This window comes from Phymastichus coffea, unplaced genomic scaffold, assembly GCF_024137745.1.
Source record: "Phymastichus coffea isolate CEN01 unplaced genomic scaffold, Cenicafe_Pcof_1.1 PCOF00011, whole genome shotgun sequence".
In the NCBI taxonomy this organism is placed as follows: Eukaryota; Metazoa; Arthropoda; class Insecta; order Hymenoptera; family Eulophidae; genus Phymastichus; species Phymastichus coffea.
This window is the reverse complement of record NW_026706822.1, coordinates 4,827,762-4,854,105: the sequence shown is the minus strand read 5'-3', so window position 1 is coordinate 4,854,105 and position 26,344 is coordinate 4,827,762. Positions and strand designations below refer to the sequence as shown.

Sequence of the window (26,344 nt, the reverse complement as noted above, 5' to 3'; positions counted from 1 at the left end):
AAGTACTAGAGGCGATAGCGGGACTTGAGGTTGAGCTTATCAACACAGGAGGGATACCAACATACGAACGGGAAGGGAAAACATCGATTATTGACCTGACGCTTGTTAGCACCTGCCTTGTGAGCCAGGTAAAGAACTGGAAGGTAAACGATATTTTCAACCTGAGCGACCATCGACTGATTTTCTGGGAGTTCGGAAGAAGGAGGCTTTCTATAAAGAAGAACAATGCAAGAGGATGGAAGGTGGGAGACTTTGACCAAGAACTATTCCAAACTTCCCTGAATTCAAGCCAAATAATTACCGCTAATGCAGAAGAAGAGACGGAGGAGGTCGTAAGAAGAGTTGCGTCTGCATGTGACGCGACAATGGCCCGGAAAAGTAAGGTAAACCGACTTCCACCGGTATACTGATGGAACGATAACATCAAGGAACTCAGGAAGGAAAGTATTAGGGCAAGGCGTGCAGCTACGAGGAGCCGTAAAAAAGGCAGGAACTGGATAGAACTCCAAGAAGAATATAAGACAAGATTAAAGTACGTCAAAGCCATAGAAGTCAGCAAAAAGCGATGCTTTCGCGAGCTACAAGAAGAGATGGAACGAGATCCATAGGGAAAGCCCTACAAAGTGGTGGTAAAACGGCTCAAAAAGTCAGAAACGAAACCGCCAACTTGTCCGGTCCTGGTGAAAAAGTGGTTAGAACACTGACGTGGACTGGGAGATACCATCAATGACGATGGATGAACTGACGAGGGCCTACAAAAAGGTGGGGAACCTGAAGGCACCAGGCCCGGATGGTGTACCGAATATAGCACTGAAGGTGGATATCAAAACTGCCCCAAACATGTTCCTGAACATGTATGGCAGGTGCATACGGGAGAGATCATTCCCAAACAGATGGAAGAAGCAGAAGCTGATACTTCTCCCCAAAGAGAAAAATCCAGCGGATGAACCATCATTATATCGACCGCTCTGTATGCTTGATACGGCAGGAAAGATACTAGAGCGCATCATTCACGGAAGGATTGAGGTGATATCGGAGACCTACCTAACAGGTAACCAATACGGCTTCCGGAAAGGTTGATCTACACTCTACGCTATCGAGCAGGTGACCAGTATCGCTAGGTCCGCTATATCTGGTAAGAGGTGGAAAGGGGGAGACAAGAAGTACTGTCTTATTGCTGCTCTCGATATCAAGAATGCGTTCAACACAACGAGATGGGATCGCATAATGAACGGGCTAGTGACAATAAATGTACCAGGATACCTGCAAAAGATGATGGCTAGCTACTTCACCAATAGAATTCTGATGTACGAGACAGAAGAGGGCACTAAGGAGTACCGGGTGACAGGGGGGGGGGTACCGCAGGGTTCGGTTCTTGGACCGCTCTTGTGGATCATCCTATACGACGGTTTGCTGCGACAGACACTGCCGAGAGCAGTAACACCGGTGGCGTTCGCAGACGATATCGCCTTGGTTATTATAGGAAAACATAAAGAGGACCTCGAAAACCTTTTTGGAGTGACGTTCGCAAGATACCAGAAATATTTAGAGTATTTAGGTTTGACATTAGCGAAACACAAGACAGAGGCAGTCCTGATAACAGGCAGGAAAGTGATAGAAACGATCACTTTACAAACCGGTAGACACCAGATTGTCTCCCGATCGGCCAACCGATATCTGGGGGTGACGATAGACGCTCTGTTGAATTTAAACAGCAAGTAGAGAGCGTAGCAGAAAAGGCATCAATGACTGGAAGAGCACTAGCGAGACTGATGCCAAATATAGAAGGTCCCAAGCAAAGAAGAAGGGCTCTACTGACGACGGTGATCACATCGATAATCACGTATGCCATTGCATTGTGGTCAGAGGTGCTGAAGAACAAGGATTCTCGCAGAAAAATCGACGCAGTGTACAGATACAGCGCACTGCGAGTAATCAGCGCATTTCGGACGGTCTCCAGAGAGACGGCAGAAGTTATCGCGGGGCTGCTACCATTAATTGAGCTAGCCGAGGAAAGAAGGCGCATTTATTACCAAAGGGAGAAGGATGTCGAAGCGAACCGGAGCAAGAAGGAAGAGAGGAAGGCAAATCGCTTGGGATAGAACAAAGAAAGGTAGGTGGACTCATGGCCTTATCCCGAGTATGGAAAAGTAGATACGTCGCACACACGGCCAGGTAAACTATCATCTAACTCAGATGCTAAGTGGCCATAGATGCTTTCGAGCATACCTGTACAAATACAGGTATGAGGACACACCAGAGTGTCTGACCTGCAAAGGAGTAAGTGAAGACGTCGAGCATGTCTTTTTGGCATGCGGGAGGTATGACACACGACGGAAAGAATTGGAACTCACGGTGAACGCAGCTGTTACACCAGATAGCATAGTAGAGCTGATGCTTTCCTCGGAGAAAGCATGGGCAGCAGTGACAACCTTCGCAATGGGAGTTCTCCAAGAACTACGATGCGAAGAGCAGAAGAGGACGAGACTGAGGACATCAGATTAGAAGATAAGAATAATGAAATGACGGAATAAAGATCATAAAGAAGAAGTGACAAGGAAAGAATAGCGGATAATAGCTAACACCTTCCCTGTGTAGGAAGTAGTACCTAACGACAGTTCCTCGGGGGATCAAAGGATCAGGAGAAAGAGGACTTCGGGCTTCGGCCTTGGTCGGAGAACGAAGGGGTTTTAGTCAGTATGACATACGGCGGTGCTGGGGGTGAGGAGGTCGGAGATGTGAACGCATACACGGTCACATCCTAGACCCACCTCATAGCCAACCCGTTAAGGTCGGTGCGTTCGCAATAAACACACAGATTTTACCCTACACCTCTATAAAAAAAAACACACACACACACACTTTGAACTGCAAAAAATTCATTTTATACTAATTATAATATACATATAATAGCATTTTTAGTTATATATATTAGCGCTTTTGGACCCTATACCAATCGTGTAGCTAATATACACAATAAGAACTGTCCGGGGTACTAGTGCCAGTAGCTCTACCGGTAAAGCATCGGTCTGCGGATCCATAGGACGCGGGTTCGATCCCTCGATCTGTCCATTCGTTTTTTTTCGATAAAATTTACTTTATTACGTCTAAAAATTTAACACACACAGTGAAATGAAAGCGTGAAATGCAGAACGCACGGGCATCAGCTTAAGGAGCAAATCAGCTCAATAAGGGGGGAAGGGGGGCACTGAAACTTCATAGAACGTACGGGCACCAATTCGGTAAAGAGGGGGGGGGAGGAAGTGAGTTGACAGTGCTGAGCTAAAGATACTCAGGGACGATATCAGCTCAGTGAACTGATACCCCCCTGACCTGAGGCTTCTCCAATTTACCTACTTGTAACGAATCTTCCAGTTTTCAATTGATTTAAGTAATGCAATGTACGCGTCTAAATAATATATATAATGTAGGTATATGTCTACACATATACATATGTACCTACATACTTATCAGTACACGAAATATGAACCCGTATACATTCATAATTATATGCATGTTTATGTGCATAAAAATGTTAATAACTCCATTTATACATGTACGCTTGACGGGATAGCGATAAAAGTTCCAACCTTGCGTAGCTGTACACCATAAACGAAGAACTTGGCCCGCTGAGATTTTTGATCTACTGGATCAAATCTATCATATACTAAAGTTATAAAAGAATTGGTCGTAAGTTATTTTCTACAAAGATCATGATTCTTTCGAGGATGATAAAATTGTGTTTTATAGGAATTACATTCAATTAATGTTTATAGCATATAAATTAAATCAAAGTATTCTACGTACCTAACATATTTGCGGCCTCAGTTTCATCTTGATCGAATCTTCCAGTAATTCGCCTTTCAGAATAGTTTGGTGACGTATCCGAATCACGAGAAGTATCTTCGTAGTCTATTTTGTTTGAGTAATTATTTCCTGAAACGCGTAAACTAGATCCCTTCAAACTTAAATGCCGTGAACAAAAGCCGCGACGTTGACTTTCTTTAGTACATGGATCTTTACTACATAATCGTCTCCATTGTTTACCATTAAACTTTTTTCGTATTCCATTAGGAGTTACAACTACATCGCCTTTTTTATACTTGTGAGGTGTAGCAGCTTGTGATCTATAAAGTAATTGAATACAGAATATTATTACAATATAATATCTAATAGTTTTATCAACAATGAAATTTAGTATATATACGAAAATGATCGCAACAAAAAATTATCATCTCCATACATTGCTGTGAATAAAATTCAAATTGCTATGCATTATTGAAATATAAAATAATTATTATTTATTGAAGTTTCGAAAGCTGTTTTTCCACCGGCAACAAATGTGAGTCACAACATGTATAATTTACGTAAGTTGTGACTAAATGAATATATGTGAAAAAGATATTTTGACAGATTTCTTGGTTTAGGGATAACTTCTCTTGAAATATCTGCCTGAAAGACTACATTGTCGAAAATTAATAAGAGTTGGTGAATTAATTCTCACTCCCGTGAACTATTCTATTCATAGTGTGACGAGAGCAAGCGATGCGCTCGTTCTCGTCGGAATTTTCCCCAATTCCCCCTTTCTCTCGGCAAGGCACGGTGATCAGCGCTAGGCGCATTTAAGAATGCGCCTAATGCATGGTCTTTGTTTCAGCCGACGGAGATTGCCGAGCGAAGCCGAGCCTGCCCGAAGCTGTTACGCTGACGACAGAGTATAGAGGTGTTAGAAAGAGAGAGAGAGAGAGAGAGAGAGAGTTAGGGGCGTGCGTGCCCCACGCAAGATTAGACAGGCGCACGTCGCGAACCAATTAGTGCATTGGTCGCGCGCCACCTAATAAGTAGGTCAAGTGGGGAGAGAAAGAACGAGGAAGAAGCTGTAGATCGCGAAAGAAAAACGATCGTCACAGACGGTAGTGAGTCGAGCAGTCAGCTAGAAGGTTCCCAGTCGATCAGACGGTCAGTGGTAAAAAGTTGAAAAGTGCAGTTGAGGACAAAGGGTCAGCCGAACGCACACGCCACCAAGGAGCCGAGAGGAACCGAGAGGATAGAGGACGACTGCCTTGTTCCAGCAAGTTCTGCTCGGGACGCTACCCGAAGAAGCCGGCAGGAGTTGCCCAGCGACGACTAGCAACAATGTGCGCAGGGCGCAGCCAGGCCTCGCGTTCCAGTATTGAAGGTCAAGTCTCATAAACTAATCTTTCTCTCTCTCTCTCTCTCTCTCTCTCTCTCTGGTGAGCGCCGCACGCACTTTACATCGGCTCCAGGTTTTTATAGTTTTACTAATATAATTTTGTTGCACCTCCGCGAGCAACTTGTTCCAGGTGATGTGTAGTCCAAGGGGCAGCTAGGCTTGAGATAGTTAGTGCATAATTTGCCCTGGAATTACACATTACCTCAATCTACAGTTGTCACATAACCTGTTCCATCTCAATCTGAATGTACGTGAGACTTCAGCAGCCACTGGTATCATCTGGCATCATTTCGCACTACATAGATTTTTCCTGCACATCGGATTTCTGCAACATCGGCTACTAAAGAACACATTGTCATCGCCTACGCACCGCTTTAGTGAGAGAGAAACATCAAAAATTTAATTTAATAATTATCGCCCCGTTATCCGGCTGTGCCCTTCATCAATTTCTCCTGTATCCGTCATCGTTGCCTCTTTGATTGAGTGATTTGTTTGTTGTTTCTGTTAGCCACCTGTTAATTTATTGTTAAGGAACCTATTTTAAATACTCATAATTCCAATCGCCATTTATGTTCAGTTCCTCCGCTAATTAATATTCCCGCTAAATTTTCCAATTTTCCCGTGAAATTCGAAATATCTTGCATTTCATGTAACTGCGGGTAGGAGTCACGAAACTCGTTTACTCTTGTTCGCGCCAAATTTTCTATGTATCACATTAATACTATCTTGACCATTTCGACTACGTTAATTCGCTCTTTCCTCTCCAGTTTATTTACTTGTTGAGTTTAACGTAGTTCGACTCCCTCTTAATCCTCTAATCCTTAAGCCTGTAATCCCTTACGTTTTCTTAATGTCAATTAGAGACTGTGCCAAGTGTTATCTTCCATTACGACGACTCGACAGATCTCTTTTGTGCGGCTCCTGCAATTCACTTTACCACCTTAACTGTATATCCCCAAATTATAGGCCGATATCTAAAACTACTGAATTTATATGTTGTGCTGACTCGTCACCTTCCAACCAATTACCGATCGCCAATACAGCCGCGCTATTCGCCACGCCTACCGGACACTCTTCATCTATACTCGTCCGGGCCAAGAAACGCCTAGCCTCGCCTACTCAGCCGTTATTGTCGTCGGTAACCAAACACCTCTTTACTGCGCCTCTTCATTCGTCACCTGAGTCCTCTGTTCCTGCAATCAACGTTTTCGCTGCGAATCAGTACCACCTTCAATCGTCGTAGCACTCAATCTCACATCAAGGCGTAGATCGCTCCACTACCATGGCGGATGCACCTGAGTGGTTCAAACAAGAGGCCCAACTAAATGCCAGCAGACATCAAGAGATGCGCGATTTGTGGTCTCAATTGCGCATGGAGCACCAGGTCAGGGACGCTCTCTTTGCAGTAACAGATGAGCCGGAACTTCTCGTCCACGGTCTTCCCGCTGACTATCAAGGCACACTCTTCCAAGCAGCAACTTCACTGCTTTTTGCGCTCGGTTTTGGTGGGATGCACAATTTGCCGCAAATCATACATACGCGTGATTGGAGCCATTCTTCTGTCACTTCCCAAAGCTCTTTATCACTTCCCGGCGCTGCTCATCGGTCTACTCGCTCATTCGCTTTCCTTGTGGACTCTCCATCAATCAGGGATAGGATTCTGCGTTTCTCGCCGAAGTTAAAGGAGCACACCGTCCAGTCCATCTTTGGTACCGGTGGACCGACGAGAGTCTACGTTCGTCCCATATGGCCGAAGCCGGTCTTTGAACTTCTCACAAAGGCGAGAAAGGTTAGTGCTGAGCTTGGTTATGCCTGGCCAGTGGTCCGTAATCTGAGAGTGTTCTGCAGGCAGACTCAGCGCTCCGAGCTGATCCCCATTTTAACTGAGGCTGACTTACGCGGGCTCGTGCCTCTCCAACGCATGACACCGTCTGCCGTGAGGCCACCCACTCAGCATACTCATACTCACAGACGATTGTCGCCCTTACCCTCTTCGCCCCATCAAATTAATACCAACCAAATCTGACATACACTGAAATCCAACAACTTAGATGAGTCAAACTTATCTTTCACTGCTGCACACGTCAATATTAACGGATTAAATGTACCCTCTCATTTCTCTCTCCTTGAGGCTGAAGTCCAGACTGTCCCCTATGACCTTATAGCTATTTCCGAAACCAAACTCAGCGAATTTGTATCAGATGCTCACCTTGCTCTTCCGGATTACAATTTTGTACGACATGATCGTGTGGGCAAGGAGGGTGGAGGTGTTGGTTTTTATGCGCGGTACTCATTGATGATCAAAATACTAGCCGAGTCTGATCCAGTCTATGATAATACTCCTGAATTTGCCGACATTCAACAGAATCGACGTAACAGGCTACTTTTTGCCGTAGTTTATCGTCGTCCCTCAGCCTCCATCCCCACTTTCTTCTTTGACTCCATCTCTACTTTTCTTCCTTATTATAACGATATCCTAATCACAGGTGATTTCAACTGTGATCTCACCTCTGATCTTCCACATGTTCGTACTTTTCGTGATCACCTGGACTCTCTTGCCTTAAGGGTTGTTTCTACTGCACCTACACATCATCCTATCTCAACCACTGGGGAAATCACACACACAACCCTTGATTTATTTATCACCAACTACTCAACTAACATCTTACAGTTTGCTCAATCTAATTCACCCTTTGTTCCTTATCATGACTTAATCGCTGTCTCAATCTCAGCTACATACATCAAAAATACCATGAAAACTTTTTCCTCCCGTCCTCTCCAACACATTGATCCCTCAGCCCTTAATTTGATAATCGACACTAATCTCTCAGTTTTCTCCTCCGGACCTTTACCGGGCCTCTCACACTCACTTGATCAGCTTGAATCTATCTTTACTATCAACGTACTTGCTGCTTTTGATCAGCTTGCTCCACCTCGCAAGATCACTATCCCATCCATGAAAAAGCCCTGGGTCTCTGGGGAGCTACGATCCAAGATGCGCACACGTGATCATCTTTTCCTTCGCTACAAAAAGACAGGTTCTATTGAAGTACTTTCCCAATACCGGTTACTTCGTAATCAAATCTCAAATTCCCTAGATACTGCAAAGAATTCCTTCATTCATGACAATGCAAAGTCTATCACACACAAATGGGGAGCCTTCCGGGACATGGGTGTAGCTTCCAACCCTCTTCCTTCCCCACTACTCCTCTTTTCCCCTGACATTCTGAACGTTTACTACGTTTCAGTTGCCTCTCGTCACCCTGCTCTAACTAAACAAGCTTTCGATGACATAATTAATGCTCCTATATTCGAACCGATTCCCGCTCATTTTCCACAATCCTTCACCTTCTCTACTGTCTCCCAGCGTGAAGTTGAGTTCGAGGTCCTTGCCCTTCGCTCCAAAGGCAAAGGAAACGATGGCCTCTCCTCCCGAATGCTAAAACTTGGTCTTAGTTCTCTAGCTCCCTTCCTCACACTTATGATAAACCAATCCATCCTCACTTCAGCCTTTCCCTCAGCCTGGTAACGCACTATCATCTGCCCTCTCTCAAAAACTAAATCACCCCAGTCTCCCTCTGATACACGGCCGATAGCTCAGCTTTGCGAGTCCTCTAAGATCCTGGAGCGCTTACTTCACAAGCAACTCTTGAACTATCTGGAGGCCAGCAATTTCTTTGACCCAAGACAGGCTGGATTTCGCGGGGGGCACTCAACTGAGACCGCTCTGATTGGTCTGTTGGAGGATGTCAGACGTGCTGTTGAGATGCGTCAGCTCACGATCCTTGTCTTGTTTGATTTCTCCAAAGCGTTTGACAGTATTCCCCATGACCTGCTTGTCCGGAAGCTGCGGGCCTGTAACCTGGCTGACCCGGCTCTTCGCTGGTTTTTCAGCTATCTGTCGGGTCGGTCGCAGGCTGTGGTTGATCGGGCGGGCTTATTGTCTGACTGGCTGCGTGTCTGTTCAGGAGTGCCCCAGGGCAGCGTTCTTGGACCTCTTCTATTTTCCATTTTCATTAATGATCTTCCCAAGGTACTGCATTTCTGTCAGCATATGATATATGCTGACGACACCCAAATTTATCACCATTGCTCTTCCTCTGAAATTATTCCAGCCCTCACCAAAGTTCAACTTGACGCCCAGGCAGTCGCGGACTGGGCTACCTCAAATGGTCTGCAACTATATGTTTCCAAGACCCGTGTCATTGTTATCGGCAGTGAGCTTTATTTATCCTCCTTACATCTTGACTCCCTCCCCCAAATCTCCATCAATAATATCATCATTCCATTTTCCTCATCCGTAAAAAGCCTTGGACTCACGATATCCTCATCATTACAGTGGAAAACTCACATCAACAATACGCTCAAAAAGATCTACAGGAATCTAAATTCTCTTAAGTTTTACAGGAAGTCCCTTTCGATTTCCACCCGATCCTACCTAATCAAATCCCTCATCTTCCCTCACTTCACTTATGCTTCTATTGCTATCCACAACCTGGATAAAACCAGGCGGCTTGCTCTACAAGTTGCTCACAATGCTTGCGTCCGTTTTGCTACTGGTTACATCCCTTTCATCCCATCTTCTGACATTGAATCCCACGTCACCTTTCATAGACTACGTCTTGGATGGCTCTCCCTTGAATCTCACAGAAATATTTCACTAATCCTTCTTGCATACAAAACAGTTTGTCTTTCTCATCCCTCATACCTTACTACCTATTTCCAATCTCCAAACTGTCTTTATATAAAACGTTCCTCTCGTAATCCACCTTCAGCTTTCTCATATCGAGCTCCACGTACTTCGACTTGGAACCTCTCTTTTACAGTTCGTTCCATGTACCTGCTAAATCAATTATCCATAACTGACTTTGACATTTCTAGATATAAAGAGCTTAAGTCATGGCTGTTCTCCCTCTTTACGGTCCTGGAACATCAGCACTTCATCCAGAGGGTCACGTCCGAATCTTTAACAAATCTCTCATCCCTTCGAAAATTACCCACAGTATCCCTTCCTTTCAACGTCTCAGCCTTCACTGACAGTCCAAATTACCTGCAGACACCTGGTTCCTACCTCTCCTATAATTTCCCTCCCTTTAACTCATAAATTCTGGAATATTGAATCTTCCTCAGTCTTCTGTCTAGATCTTATTTCTTCTTATCCCTCTATCCTTCCAACGTAGTTGTCACATGACTCGCATTAATTGTCGTTACCAACTAGATTTATCTGCCTCCTTGAGGTCATTTCTTTTTTGAGGCCCACCTATTCTTTTTGCTCACACGACTCTCTTCCCTCTTTCTTTTATGCGACTTATTTTCTTTTTCCTGTACTCTGCGACCTGTGTATCTCCAGTTTTGTATTGTTAATTATATTATTTATCAGTGTGATATTATTGTCTCACACTCCGTCATTTTTTATTGCCTTTCTTATTGCCTTTTATCCTGTTATGTTTCTTGTTATAATGCCAATGTATAGCGTATGTTATCTAATGTGTTTTATTGTTTTATTATTATTGCGTATTTTCGGTTTATTAATGTTTGTTATTGCTTATTATTATTGTTATTTTATTGTTTTATTGTTTTATTACTGTAATAGCACTTTATTTTTCTTGAAGCCTACGGGGTTATACCCCATGGCTAAATAAAAATGGTTTAATCTAATTTCTCTCTCTCTCTCTCTCTCTCTCTCTCTCTCTCTCTCTCTCTCTCTCTCTCTCTCTCTCTCTCTCTCTAGCGGTATGGCACAGCGCGTAATAGTAAGAGTCAGGTAGGTAACAAGGCGCACACACGCCGGCTACCTGCCCTAATTACGGTGCGCGTCATAAATTGTTCAAATAGAAAATCGTCCAGGTGATCCCTCACCGAGCGGCTTTCTCTTTAGTTTCAGTAGGCTAAGACGGTTCGTCGTCAAGGCGGTCATCTGCCGGGAGACGCGTGCTGTATATAGTTTAGATTTGTAAACGCGATTAGTTAGTTAACTTGTTCTTTGTTGTCTATTGTTCTATAGTGTTAAGTCGTGTTCGCAACACGTGTGTTGCGCAGTCGTGTTCATTAGGTTAAGAGTTTGTAAAAGTTGATTATAAGAGTTTGTATTATAATGCGGTTTATTCTTTTAAGGTTGTTCATGTACGGATTTGAAATTTAAGTGTAATTTGACTTTGATTTGATATAAATTAGATTTGTTTAAATGCGAATTTTTGTTGTGTGTATAATTTCCTATCCACTTTCATTTTTTTGCCTTTTCCCCCCCTTCCCGCCTCGACTGCTATGAGCGAGTGTGCCTCACTTGCCCACCTTAAAGACTGATAACCAACGAGCTTCTGTTACAATAACATGAGCATATTTACATATGTATGTTTGCAAACTTCTATTATAATTAAATCGAAAACATCACTTCAAAATTCGATCGATAATTCATGGTACGTTGTGTGTGTGAAAGACGTGAGATTCTGGGACGACTCCAGTAATAAATAGGTATATTCTGGAAATTCGCGTGTTTCTGAGACATTCCAAAAGAATTCTATACAAATAGCTAATTTCCAGAAAATTCTTTTTAACTTATTTGAGATCCCAGATGAAATCATACATTATTTCTGGGATTCTTAAACAAATAAAATATAATTAATTTTTAGGATCTTAGATAAAAATTATGCAAGTATTTGAAAAAAATATAATATATAATTTAAGGATCTTCCTAAAATATGAGCATTATTTCTAGAATTCTTGAATAAAAATTTTTTTCAGTTGTGCTTGTATCAATCAGCAGTGACTAGGAATGAACACCGACCTGTTCGGTGCGAGTCCGTCGCCGTACCGTCTGAGCCATTGCAGGCCCCTATCAGCATGGTTTTGTTATAGAAACTAGGTAATAGCTATTTTTGAAGTAATTTTCGGCGTAGAACTCAAATTTGGATTTAAAATACTCCACCACGTCACGTTTTTGAGTCATCTTAACCTTAAAATGCAAAGAACTCAGTTATTTGCCATTTTTTATTATTTTTCAAATCTAAAATTTCCATCAGAAAGGGCTACTCTCCAGCTTTCCATGTCACTATTGATATTTATGATTATTATTTTTGAAACTGGAAATATCGTCGATTGAAAAGAACTAAATTACAGGTTTCGCAATGACCGATATATGAACGGGAAAAATGACAGCATACTTAGGTTTAAAACAGCAGAGCTCTATCTGTCCTGGGTTATGTTATTGCCTTTTGGAGTTATAACTTATTTCGGTTTATAATAGCAGAGCTCTATCTGTTGTAGGGTTGATTTTATTGTTTCTGAAGTTATGGGATTATAAGCTTATTAAGGTTTTTTAAACCGAGCACTATCAGCTATTTAAGATTTTTTGTTAATATAATTCCTCGTTCAACAAAGATTCATCAAAGGAATTTACACGTCCTGTCATTTTTTCCGTTCATGTATCGATCATTGCGAAACCTGTAATTTAGTTTTTTTCAATCGATGATGTTTCCAGTTTAAAAAATGATAATCATACATATAAATAGTTATATGGAAAACTGAAGAACAACCCTTTTTGATGGTTATTTCAGATTTAAAAAATAATAAAAAATGGCTATGTTATCGATGTTCAAATATGGCGAATAACCGTATTTTTGGTACTTTTAGGTTAGGTTTACTCAAAAACGTGACATAATGGAGTAATTCTGAGTCCGGATTTGAGTTCTACGCCAAAAATGACTTCGGAAATAGCTATTATCTAGTCTATAACAAAATCATGCTGATAGGGACTATTAGCTACTCCACAACAATCACAACCTCGTATTTTGTAGACCTGTGTAATCACTATTGCGTTTGATTTCTATTTCGTTATATTCTATTGAAGAATCATCAAAAAATAAAGCGCAATAAAAGATTTTATCTTTTGCAGAACACTTGTCTAAATAACAGGAAACTTAGGCCTATTGATTGTAGTTCTAAATTTGGATGATGAAGGGGAGGTTCTATTGCTCAAAAAGAATAGAATAAAAAATTTTAAGTAAGAATGAAAGAGAGAGTTGAGTTAAGTTAGCACAGAGAAATAATTGCGTATAATTTAAACTAGGATAATAATACATAGGATAAGTAATAATAGCTTAATAAATAATAAACTATGAACAATGACAATTATGAGTAAAACAACAGATATAAGTTACAAACACACTGAATTGATTGGTTGCAGGTAAAGGTATAATAGTTTTATATTTTAATGTTTTACAGCCGTTGAATAGGATGGTAGTAAGGTAGGATGCAGTAAGTCATAATTATAATGGCGATCAGGTATTAGTGGGTGATTATTTGTGAATGAGAACTAAGCCATGTGGATGGTAACTATAGTGCTCATTTAATATAGTCGTAGAGGTGGAATTCTTAGAAATAACTATAGACCTCTATACTTGAGTTTCAAGAGTAAGAAGTACCACTCCCAACCAGGATTTTAATTGATCAAAGGGATCAATATTAAAATATGTTCTTGAGAGAAAATTCATTAGCCTTACTCCAGTTACGGCGAATGATCTGTTCCAGACATCAATGCAATGAGTTGGATACCTTGATAGAACTAGAAAGGTTACGCCTGCAAGTTTGCTGTAAAACGTGGATTACATATTTCAAGAAATACATATGAAAGTATTCAGCCTTTAAAGTAGATAGTACTTTTTAACATAATACTTCAAGGAATAATAATCGTTTAATGGAGAGACCGAGCCAATTTAAGCGGACTTTACGATATTAGACGTATGTGGCAATATTTTTAGAAGGAATGAAAGAGATAAAAGAGAGAGAGAGATAGATAGATAGATAAGCTTTATTGAGCCGTGGGGTATAACCCCGTAGGCCATGAGCAGAATACAAAGCAGATACATTAAGTTAGAGCGCAGTAACAGACGATAAGGTTATACAACTAAATATTAATTTAAGATGAACGTAGGTTAAGCATAATAATTAAAGAGTATGAGTGTGAGATTATGACGCTTACATGGAAATAAAAATGATACAATATTCGCATGAGATGGAAAGAATAGAGATAGATTGATTTAGAACAGGTTAAGAGACAAGATAGGTGAGATCACACGTCGAGGCGTACAAGATGGAATAGGATGAGTTTAAGTGACTAGTTGTGAACAGGCAAACATAATACAGTACATTATGCTCAAGAGGTCAGAATAAGCGCTAAATAAGATCACCGGCCAAAGACGGTAACTGGAGCCAGCGAACAAATTAATAAAAATGGTGGTCAAGTAAATTCAAACTAAGAATTAATTCGTAAAGCCTAGAGAAATAAAGACGTGACAGTGAAAGTAGATTGTGGATCAGAAGTGGAAGTAAACATGTTACATCGAGGAATTGAATGGGGGAAAATTGCAAACCAGGTAACGACCAGGTGATAGGAGGTACGCTGATGATGAAGTGAAGGCGGAGACGTTGAAGGGAAGAGGGATAGAAGGGAGTTTCAGGAGAAAGGGAAGATTTGTGAGGTGTTCGACGTCCACCCTGTGGCTAAAAAGGAGCCGTTCGATAACCATAAAGTAGCCATACAGCCAGCGCTTGAGCTCAGCATAGCGAGGAATATCAAACTCGGTGATGGCCATCTGGTTGAGGAGATACATGCCATAGGCCGCCGCCGAGAACCTCCAAGCCTTAGTTCTTGGAGAAGGCTATCGGGGGATAACGGGAGGAGTGCTTAAGATTGGGAGAATTTGGGGTTTTGATATATGTTGTAAGGTAGCTCGGGTATTGACAGTATACGGTTTTGTATGTACGAAGGATGAGAGAGATGTTGCGCTGACTCTCAAAAGATAGCCAGCCCAGACGCAATCTATGGAAGGAGACATGGGAGTTAATGCTTGGTGTGGGAATAAATGGTATAAAGCCTGTGATCAATCGGACACAAGCATTGAAAGCTGTTTGAAGGGCTAGGGTTCTGGATTTATCAATTTGCATGAAGGCTATGGAGGCATAAGAAAAATGGGGAGAGATCAATGTTTCTACCAGGTATTTTCTTGTCTGAATGGTGAGTGATCTTCTATAAAATTTCAGGGAATTTAGGCCAAGGTGAACTCTCTTAACAATCTCGGAGATGTGAGGTTTCCATTGAAGAGTTAAGGTGATAGTAAGTCCAAAGCTTTTGACCGATGATGAGAATGGCATCTCAACATCATCAACCTTGAGCCTGGACAATGAGTTCAGGTCAATAGCGAGGACGTGAAGTTCGCTACCAACGATCATGACCTTTGTTTTAGCGACGATGAGTTGGAAACCGTTCGCTCGCGCCCAATTCGCTACCGCCTGTGCATCCAATTGGACCTTCGCAAGCCCCTCAACAATCTGGGAAGGGACCCAGTGATGGTAAATCTGAGTATCATCGGCATAAATTAGGTGCTTGCAGAAAAAAAGCACTCGTGGGAGGTCATTAATGAAGATGGCAAACAGTAGCGGACCAAGGACGCTTCCTTGCGGTACACCCGTCCGGGCACGCTCCCACTGCGAAACAGTGTCCTCATAGTCAATGACAGCCTGCACCCTGTCAACTAGGTAGCTGAAGAACCATCATAGGACGGAGTCACCAACGTGATAAGCTCTGACCTTATCAATAAGCAAGTCATGAGGAATTCCATCGAAGGCCTTTGAAAAATCAAAAAGGACAAGGATAGGAATTTGCCTCCTATCAATGGCAAACATCATGTCATCAAGGACACCCACCAAGGCGGTCTCAGTAGAGTGTCCCCTACGGAAACCAGCCTGTCTAGAATCCAGAAGATCATTAGCTTCTAAATGATCAGAGAATTGTCGGTGCAATATTCGTTCGAAGATTTTTGAGGATTCAGACAACTGCGCAATGGGCCTAATATCAGAAGAAGACTGAGGTGATCTGACCTTGGAAAGAGGACGAATAAGGGTACGCCTCCACGTGGCTGGGAAAGTGGATGTTTCAATGGACTTGTTATATATTTCGATAAGGTTGCAGGCTACGGTGTCAAGTCCAAGGAGAAGCATGCTTCCCGGAAGTCCATCAAAACCTTTGCCTCTAGAACGCAACGCCCTGATCTCGCTCTCAACATCAGATTGTATAATTTTCGAAAAGACAAAAGGAGGAAAAGTAAAGGTGATATGCAAGGGAGAACTGCAGATATTGTCAAATGTCTTAAGGGTTAGGGTTGGAGATCTGTTGACAATTGTGGCAAAGTGTTTATTGAGTTCGTCAGCTGAGAAAAAGAGCAGTGGTGAAGGTAAAAGCCGATTGGATATGCCGATATCAGGGAGAGTCCTCCACTTGGATTTTGAGCTATTAGCTTGCTCAATGTTACTACGGATGTGGGTATTTTTATCTGTAACAAGCTCGTTTGCAATGGCAGTTCTTAAGGAACGATATTGTTGAAGGGCCAAGGGTGAGTTGGAGGCTTGAAAGCGTTTGTACACTGCGTCACGGATCCGCATTTGGGCACGTGGCTTATCAGTAACCCACAGCTTTTTGTTCGCGGAAATGGTAACCAGACGAGAAGGAGCAAGCTCGTCAAAAGCACCACAAACCGCCAGGGTGAAAGTTTGCTCGAGTTAATCAACTAAGGGAGTGTCTTGACGAAGAAAATCATCCCGGTGATCCTGGGAGACCGAGAACTTGCTGATGATGAGAGAGTTCAGGACCGCTTTATCAACACGATGGAGAGAGCGTGAGGCAAAGGTTTTTGGTTGTTCTTGAGGCGAGGAAAAGAGTATGGAAAGTTCGATTAGGTCGTGATAAGGTACAAATGGGGAGAGAGATTTGGTGAATCTAAGAATATGAGTTGAAGGATTTTTTATGAAAAGATTCAGCGTTGTATATGTGGCGACACCACTTTCAGTGATAGGATGGTGTGTAGGCTCAGTGGAAACAACCCTAAGTGCGTGTGAATCGATCAGGTCACGCAATGTCAGGACGTGATGAAGATCTGAGGTAAGGTCAGAGTTGAAATCGCCAGTGATAATAACATCATTAAAGAGAGGAAGAAAGGAAATGATGGTGTTAAAGAAAAATGATGGGATATTGGCTATCATGAATTCTGGTGAATTGTTATATGTAGGATCAGAGGTAGCGAGTAATTTTACTGTCAAACTATTGCGTCAATAGAAGCCAACTCCATCACCCTCCTTGCCCTTGCGATCCTGTAAGAAAAAATTATAATCGGCTAGAGCGAGGTGGTTATCAGAGATGATATTACAAAGTTTGGTTTCAGAAATGGTAATAATATCATATACACTTGTATGTGCCTGTGCTTCAAGGAGAGAGAAGTGCCACGACACGTTCGGGCCGTTTATGTTGATGTGCGCAACGGTGAGGGAAGATCGAGAGGGGATGGAGGCGGTATCAGGATTATTCACAGGGACCGTTGAATGTCATGAGGTTTGAGCTGAGTTAAGGGGTGGTGAAGAGGAGGCAGATGCAGATAAAGTGAAGCTCGGTGTGTTTGCAAGTGGTCGGATATGAAGATCAGAGCGAGGAAGTCGGAGATCGTGATGGGCACAGCCAAGAGGAGCGAATGGTGTGACCGAACGGTGAAGGGGGTCAGGAGCTCCCGCCGAGCGTGCGACAGGTTGGCGAGGTGCCAGTCTCGGCAGACCACGCAGGTCAACCTCAGAAACGATGGGAATGAGCTCCGACTGTGGCGTGGCGCGGCAGAAGACCCGCAAGTTTCGCACCACAGGCCACGCATATCCGAGATCATCACTCACTCTTCTGGCCTTGGATAAAAGCTCAAAAACAGGCTTGGGGTAGATTGGGCGCAGTAGGACTCGTAAGCTGCCTTCACAGTTAAAAATCGTCTGCGCAGTATGCCCCTTCAGTCTGGACGAAAATTTGATGATTCTATCACGAGAGGACGGTGAATCCAGCAGGAAGGTGAACGATTTCCGTCGAGCACCTTGGCTCAAGTGAGAGGATGATTGCGGTAGATTTGTGAGCGCAGCAGAGCGAGCAGTGGCAGTGGGATTCCAGACTCATCGACTATTGCTAAGTGGACATCACGCTCGCGAAATTCCTCCTGCGTTTTAGTCCAGAGTCCGCAAAGCTTCTCAAAGCGCTCAGAATTGAGTTGCGCTTCCTTCGCATGCCGCTCCGCGTTAAGCTGCGACTCCCTGCGGAACCACTCAGGTGACTCAGATATTGCTGAATAATCGGTGTTCCGACCTGTAGTCGGAGGCAGCTCAGATTATAAATCTTGGTGATCGGCAGCAGTGATGGCTCAGTTGGTGAGGCAAGACGTTTCCTGGCGATTGCAATAATAGAGGGGGAGTGTCCTGTGGGCGTAGCTAAAATATCCAAGGCAGTATTGGCTTGAGTTGTATTGTCGTTCGGCCAGCGGTTGAGCCAGCAGTTAATTTCGGCAGAATTGTGATTGGCTGATCTTGAATTGGGTGAAATGCAGAGGTCATGGTAAAGGGAATTACAGGAGTTACAGAGGAGGAGTTGATCAAGTCGTCGCACGATCAATCCGCACTTCGCACACACGTAACTTGACATAAATAGGCAAGATAAGTTTAGAAAGAATAGAAATGCCTATAATAATTTGAATGTTCGCGCGCAAACTCAAGTGAACCAGGAACGCGCGCAAATTCAAATGACGCGGTGGCGCACGCAACTAACCAGCTATGATAAACTCGGTAAAGTGACCTCTACCAAGAAAAAGCGAATTATCATAGAGGGTGTGGCGGGAAAATCAAAATGCGCGCGAAATTGATGCTCGCAATAATGAGAAACGCGAAATAGAGATTAAGAGGAAATTTGGCGCGGAAAATTCACAGGATGATGTAACCCGACTTAAATGTACGTTACAACTTGAGATTAAAATGAATAATTATGAAAATGATAATAAAGATGAAAATGTGAATTACGCTAAATGAATCGAGGTGAGATGTAATCTTAAAATGAAAGATGATCGATTACAGGTTCGCAAAAGTAATAACAAATAATAGAGAAAATGAACAATACAGAGTAGTAACAAGATGTAGACAAGACAAAATATTCCTCACTCAACCGACAAGAAAAAATAGTTGTTCTAGCGATGATATTCGTCGTTGGTAGAGCTAAGACGGCCAGGTTGATGATGAGATATCCTGGTGCAGTTGTGGTACGGCAATGGATCCAGTTAGTAGAGTGACGTATGTGGTGTTGATTCAGGTGAAAAAGGTTAAGTGATGCTGGTTGCATAGGTAATGCAAATTCCAGGGCAAAATGCAAATAATTATGCATGAAACAGCGTACACTTATTAGCCCCGTGGAAGATGCACTACCTGGAACAGTTTGCTCGAAAGTGTGATGCCAAATGATTAGATAAACTGTATTTGTTGAAGAGTCGTTGAAAAGATGCTGTGATGCCTACCAGAGAAAAGAGAGAGAGAGAGAGAGAGAGAGAGAGAGAGATTTTAACGCGAAATCGTGTATCCGAAGTGAAACGTTTGTGATGTAAAAAATTGAATTTAGGATGAAGGGTATTATGATATTAAGCGTTTATCGGGTAACAAACGCCTTACGAAGGTATTAACAAATAATGTTGAATAAATGAATAGGAAAGAATTTACCATGAAATCATACAAATATTTTACACAAAAAAGTAGTTTATGATGTACGGAAAAGTAGTTTATGGTGTATTCAAGACTAAGATTGTCAATTTAACGAATAGAATTTAAATAATAATTAAATTATGAATTCGGAAATTATTTCTTTTGTAAATATGAAATCAACGATCGAATAACAATCCTTTTGACTCTTTTTATAAGTACATTTAGATCGTTATCACACCACACAATTTAAAATATTTAAAAAAATATCAATTTTTTTATTTATTGATAATTTTGTTTAAAAATCAGTTAGCAATATCTCAAATTCTTGTTCATTTTCTTAAAATTGACGCTTAATGATATGTATATTTGTATTGAATATGTTTATTACAAAATTATTCATGATTTATAATTGTAAATTAAATTTCGCTAAAAGTTAATTAATTGACGTATACAGCAAGTTAATATTTGGAATCAGCACATCAAAATTCATTTGAAAAAGGGCTTTTATTCATTGAAAAACCTTCAAGATATAAATAACATAATAAACAATAATTTTTGCATAGATAACATCACGCTCCTTAAAAGGGAATGATTTTGATCGAGTGCCCTAACACACCTAAGCGTATATATGGGGTAGCACCTTAGTTTGGATGTCCTTTAGTTTGGAAAAAATATTATCTGGCAGACAAAAAATATTATTGTCTGCCACAGGAAAGTATATCGCGCGAGAAAAATAAGGAACCCTGATGAACATAGATCAGCGGCTGCATACAAGACAGCACGAAAGGTACTGAGAATCTCAATCAGAAAGACCAAAAATCGATACGTGAGATAACTATACGAAGAAGTGGAACGAAATCCCTACGGACTTGGTAACAAAATTGTAATGAAGATACTAGGGTTTATAGGCCCTTTAAAGCAAAAAGAAAGACATCAGGAACATAATAATTGACGGATACTTTCCGAACCAACCAGTGACAGACGATATATATCATGGGCAACTAGAAATCACTTAAGCTAAGTCTGCGCTTAAGCTCGGCAAGACACCAGGATCAGACTGTACAATACTTGTCCGGAAAATATCGGATCCACCTTTACATCTCTTTACAACAGAGTTTTCGAAAGAACCAAAAGTCACAGGACTATGTTAGGACTGTACGGTGGTTTGTCGAAGCAAAGCGATACCGTGTTTACTCAGAAACTACTACACATGATTTGATAAATACGCTGGCGCATTATCGTGATGGAGAAGCCAATCACCACTTTCCCAAAAGTGCGGCCGTTTTCTTCTTACTGCATCACGCAAACGTTTCAAAATTTGAACTTAGTATTCTTTATTGATTGTCTGACCTGTTGGTGCATATTCGTGATGTACAACACCTTCACAATCGAAAAAAACAATCAACATTGACTCAACATTGCTCCGACTTTGACGTGCTTTTTTGGTCTTGGCGATTCAGAATGCTTCCACTGTGAAGATTGTTGTTTTGTTTCAGGATCATAACCATAAACCCATGATTCATCACCTGTAATAACTTTTCTAAGCACATTATCATCATTACTGACCATATCCAGATTGTCCAGAGCGATTTCTAAGCGAATGTTCTTCTGCTCTGCTGTGAGTAATTTTGGGATGAATTTCGCACACACGCGTTTCATTCCTAAATTTTTGGTTAAAATTTCTGAAATGATAGTTTTTGGTATCCCAAGGTCTTCTTCTAGTTCTTGCACAGTCATACGACGATTTTATTCGATTGCAAGTCGCACCCGCTCAATATTATCTGCAGTTTTTGTCGTCGAAGGTCGGCCGGAACGAGAATCACTATCGATAGAAGTGCGACCATTCTTGAACCGTTTATACCACTCTTTTATTCGTATTTTGCTCATACACTCGCTTCCGAAGGCCTTTTGCATAATTTCAATAATTTTCGAACTCGTTTTTCCGAGTTAAAAGCAAAATTTGATGCAAATTCGTTGATCTTGTTTTTCAGTCATTTTTGACAATATCAAAATCCGATCAACGCGAAATAGGCACTGTAAACAAAGACACGCTGCGCATGAACTATACGTCCGGCAGGTGTCAGTAAGTAACCAATAGATTCGTGAGGCTTTACTGTTGACGTTTCTATCCAGTAGAGGTCGCTCGAACACTATGGCGCGAAGATATAAACGGAGGCCCGATACTTTCCGGACAGACCTCGTATACAAGAGACAGCTAAAAAAGCAGCAGAGATGACTTCCACTCTCAGTTACCTAATGGCAAATACATTTAAATTAAGACAATAGAAGAGACGACTACTAATGATTACGAACTATTTGATCATGCGCTATTTGATCATGTCGACTCACACCTTCGCGCTTTGCGCGGCAGACTTTACCCGACGTATTGGAAATTAAAAAATACAGCAAACGACTGATGAATCTAAAGGCGTTGAGGCGGCTATTCTACCAGGGAAAAATGCGAATGGTTGTCTGGAAGTAGAGTGAATTGATGAAAGCATGTGTGTGCATAAATGCCTGTATGAGATAATGTTTGAATGTAAGTTGACTAAAAAATAACCCTCTCAATCACGCTGTTAGACCGCCGATACCAATTTTATTTTAACATACTATTCCTGTTTTCGAGCTCACTGATTACGAATTTGGAATTAGATTTTGAAAATTCAAAATGGCAGATACAACATGTTGGACAAAAAATTTTATATTATTGATTATGAATCTCAAATCACATTTTCGAAATTGGAAATAGCGTATTCAAAATGATAGATTAAAAATGTTATGATCTATTGAATATAATTATCTTTTCTCAAACGTTCAAAAAAAAACCACTGCGAAACATCCTCCTCTTTCGATAGACGAACTTGGGACCGGCTATGGCAGTTTGGTTCTGTTTTTTTTATTGTGTTGTTTTTCGTTCTTTATCTCTTTTTTCTTTTTTTGGTACATCCAATTTTTCAGTTAAGCCTCTGCTGTTGTTAAGAGTACCGCCAAATATTTTCCATTGTGTTCTTGCTGTTTTCCAAAAGTTGTTTTTCTGATTTTTTGGATACGTACGCGAGTGATAGAGAGGTGCTAGAAAAGGTAACAGCAATCACAGCAGCAGCAACTAAAGCAGCAGCGAAATAGCAGCATTTAGCGGAGCAACAACCGATCTTCGTGAGCGAGGCGGCTCAGCATAAGCTCTCCGGGAGCACCAGTTATTTTCTTCAACAATTACGGCTGATCACCGTAATTGCACTGTAGGATAGGTACACCTCCCTTTTTCTGCGCGACAAAATACTTGCGACAGTATTTTGTCAATCGCGACCGTTTTTGTATTCACGCCGAGCGTTAATTTTCGCGGTAGAATTTTAAACTCTCTCTCTCTCTCCCCGTATTATTGAAAATTAGTAAATCCTATTCGCGTGCGCAAGTCTTTCGGTCCAACGAAGACTGTAATTTTTTAATCATAAACGATCTTGATTTTATTTGCCGTATTACGTCATTTCGTTCCCTTTTAGTTTAACGGATCCGTCACCGGTTATTTTTTAAAACCGATTTCATCTAGAGGATAGTTGGAGTAAACGTTAGGTCACTCACACCTAAGATAAATCGAGTGTCACAAATCAGGTGACTTAAGGTGAGTTCAACTCTGTTGGAAAAGGAGACATTGGAACGAAAGTACCAAACGTAAAGGCGAATACATGTATACTCATACGTGATTAACGGAGCATCGGTTAGCTCTACATCGTAGGAGTTTGTTCTTTAATAAATTCAGTAAATACCAGCTAATCCACCCCGTTACAATTTTTTTAATTTCAATTAAGTAAATGAATAAGGAAGTTTTAAAATATTGTATTTATACGCGCTAAGACATAAAAAAATAGAATTAACACTTTTTATAAACATCAAAACTTTCGAAAATCGGTTATTATTTAAAGATGAGTACAAATTTTTGAAAAAAAATATTTTCCCTTTTTATAATAAGATGAAGGGGAAATTATTTAAAGTAATTATGACATACATATTTAGAAAGAACTACTTGTGTGAGCTTACAAAATAGTTCAAGTTAAATAATACAAGCACTGAAGTGTAGTCATCTAGATTGACAACTATTCAACGCATTATTAAAGAATGTGGTTAGGATAGACAATATACGGTTTGCAATATTTCTTTTAACGTATAACAGTATTATTACTATCTGTAGCCAAGAAATCGGCTAACCATACAACTGTACCGAATTAATAATTTTAATGTTTTATAATCAGGTTCTATATATGTCGAAACAATGTCTGTATAAAGACGTATATTAGGGATAGTTTGAAATATTTGCTCAACTTAAGAGCCGATGTCAAGTATAAGCGAGCGATATTGTAATAGTATTTACCTATTTGTAACAAAACTCGTTCCTTTGTTACCAATTCTTTGCGGGGTAAGTGAGGCACTTTCGCTCAAGGCAATTGAGGGAGAAGAACGAGGAGAGGCTGATAAATGAATTATAGAAAGACAGAAATCAAATCTCACTTACAACCTATTATTATTAATATTTATTCACACTGAACATACGCGCGCATAACATAATCTAAATTGCCGACCAACATACTGCAAATAGAACAATAAACTACTTAAGATAATCACAAATGAACATTTTGCATTTCACTAATACCTAATCGCGTACTTAACCTATTACAAACTTGCTTAAAACTACGTGAACTAATACCGGGTAAATTGCCCGGCACGTGGGCGCCTGGACAATTCACCGGTCGCAGCTTACGTCACTATGAATTAAACCTAGCGCGAACCTTCAGATAGCCGGCACGTGAGTGCCAGGCTATCTCTTTCCACGCGCACCGGTCGTCGCATCAACAGAGAGAGAGTGTAGAGAGAAAGAAGAAAAGGAAGGCTTGACCTTTTATCTCCTGTTCCTCGCAACGTCGAGAATCCTGAGCGACGCGCTGCCGCAGGAAGTACCGGGTGTCGTCGCTGGTCAGATCGTCGCTAACCGCTGTCGCTGACCAGGTATCCGTAGGCGACGTTGACTCTCCTAGCAGGTGGGCTGGCTGCAGTTGCTGGCAAAGCCGTTGCCGATAGGGTTGATCTTCCTTCCTTCCGGCTATCCCAAACTGCTCTCTCTGCTGGGCTCGGACTTCCGCACTCTAGTAGGACTAGGCTTCGACTCCCTCACTCTAGTAGGACTCGGCTGCGACTATCCTCACGCACTAATTCTTGCGCGCATCTTGCAGCCGCTCAGCGGCGCTCGCTCCTCTCCCTACCTTGACCTATTAGTTAGGCGGCACGCGACGCGTCGCTTATCGGTCACGCGGTGCGCGCCTGCCAATCCCTGCATGGGCCTAATACTCTCTCTCTCTCTATCTTTCTCTTTCTCACTCTCTCTCCGCGCTCTTCAACTTTTTCTTGCGCTCAACTGCGCTGGCTCGTCCTTGGCGCTGAAACAAAAGGCCAAGTGTTAGACGCATACTGAAATGCGCCCAACGTTGGCCACCACGCCTAGCCGAGTGGGGGAGGGAGAAACGCGGACGAGAGACCGGCACACGGCCTGCTCTCGTCACATATTATTAGCTAACTCGTTATTATGTTCTCTTTCCCTTTGCATTAAAATAGCGTTAGATTTGCCTCAGATTAAACTTCATTTCCTGATTATCATTCGCAGTCTTTCTGATTTTTACGTGAACGTTATCTTGAGCTAATTATCTTTCTCGTTTACTTTAACCTTATCTGCATCTTAATCTTACTTATAGTTGTTAATATTCATTAAGAGTAGCAGTAACTTTAACTACGCACCAGTGGATTGCGTAGTATTCTGGCAAATGGGGTATGACTCAGATCAAAATACATCTGTATTTATATACACACATACACATACACATACACGCACACATGCAAGTACGCATACACGCATGCATGCACGCACACACACACACAGGCACACAACAATAGTTTGTGTTAGTGTCAAGGTTGGGATTTGCATTGATGATATGTATACATTCATACATACGTGTGAATCAGGTTATTACCTGACCTAGTAGTAGCTTCAATTTTAATTGCTTTGAACTAAAATTAGCTAAATAACGAAATAAATGAATATCTCGATGAAAAAATTACTAGGAAAGCTATATTTATATCCTAAAACAATACTAAGTCCGAGGGTGATCACATTGAAACGATATTAAGATCAAGATAAATACCTAGTAAAAACCTGAGAAGGTGACTAGAAATAATAAAGATAATCAATTAGAGATTATGCACTTAAAGTAGTGAAAATGAATATGCGATTGAGCCTAAAATCCAAAAGAAGATAATTAAATGAATGATTTCGAGTACAATAGTGGACACAATTGAAACCAGCACGATAATACTTCTTCGAGGCTCTATAAAAGCACGTTATTAGCATCTGCAAACCTGAATCATCGAGACAATGATATGCTTGTTCGTGAACGCGAGAAAATTTGAATATGGGGATATGGTAAGAAATAAATTTATACGTCAGCCCAAAATAGTGTTTGGATAGTTATTGTCAAGCGTCCATCCGTTCAAATAAAACTGATCTAAAGAGTCGACTCAGATGACCGTAATAGTGGATGGGTCGCCGGATTTCTCGACAATTGTAAAAGCAAG

At 41.4% G+C, this 26,344-nt stretch overlaps 1 protein-coding gene across 4 annotated transcripts in view; it reads right to left on the bottom strand.

Moving 5' to 3' along the window:
- LOC131672143 (uncharacterized) overlaps nt 1-26,344 on the bottom strand; it is a 984,265-nt gene that overhangs the window by 563,923 nt on the left and 393,998 nt on the right. For all 4 annotated transcript variants that reach the window (XM_058949194.1, XM_058949184.1, XM_058949166.1 and 1 more), the window contains one exon: nt 3,808-4,127. In XM_058949194.1, the coding sequence (XP_058805177.1) occupies nt 3,808-4,127 (320 nt within the window). The remainder of the gene's footprint in view (nt 1-3,807; nt 4,128-26,344) is intronic.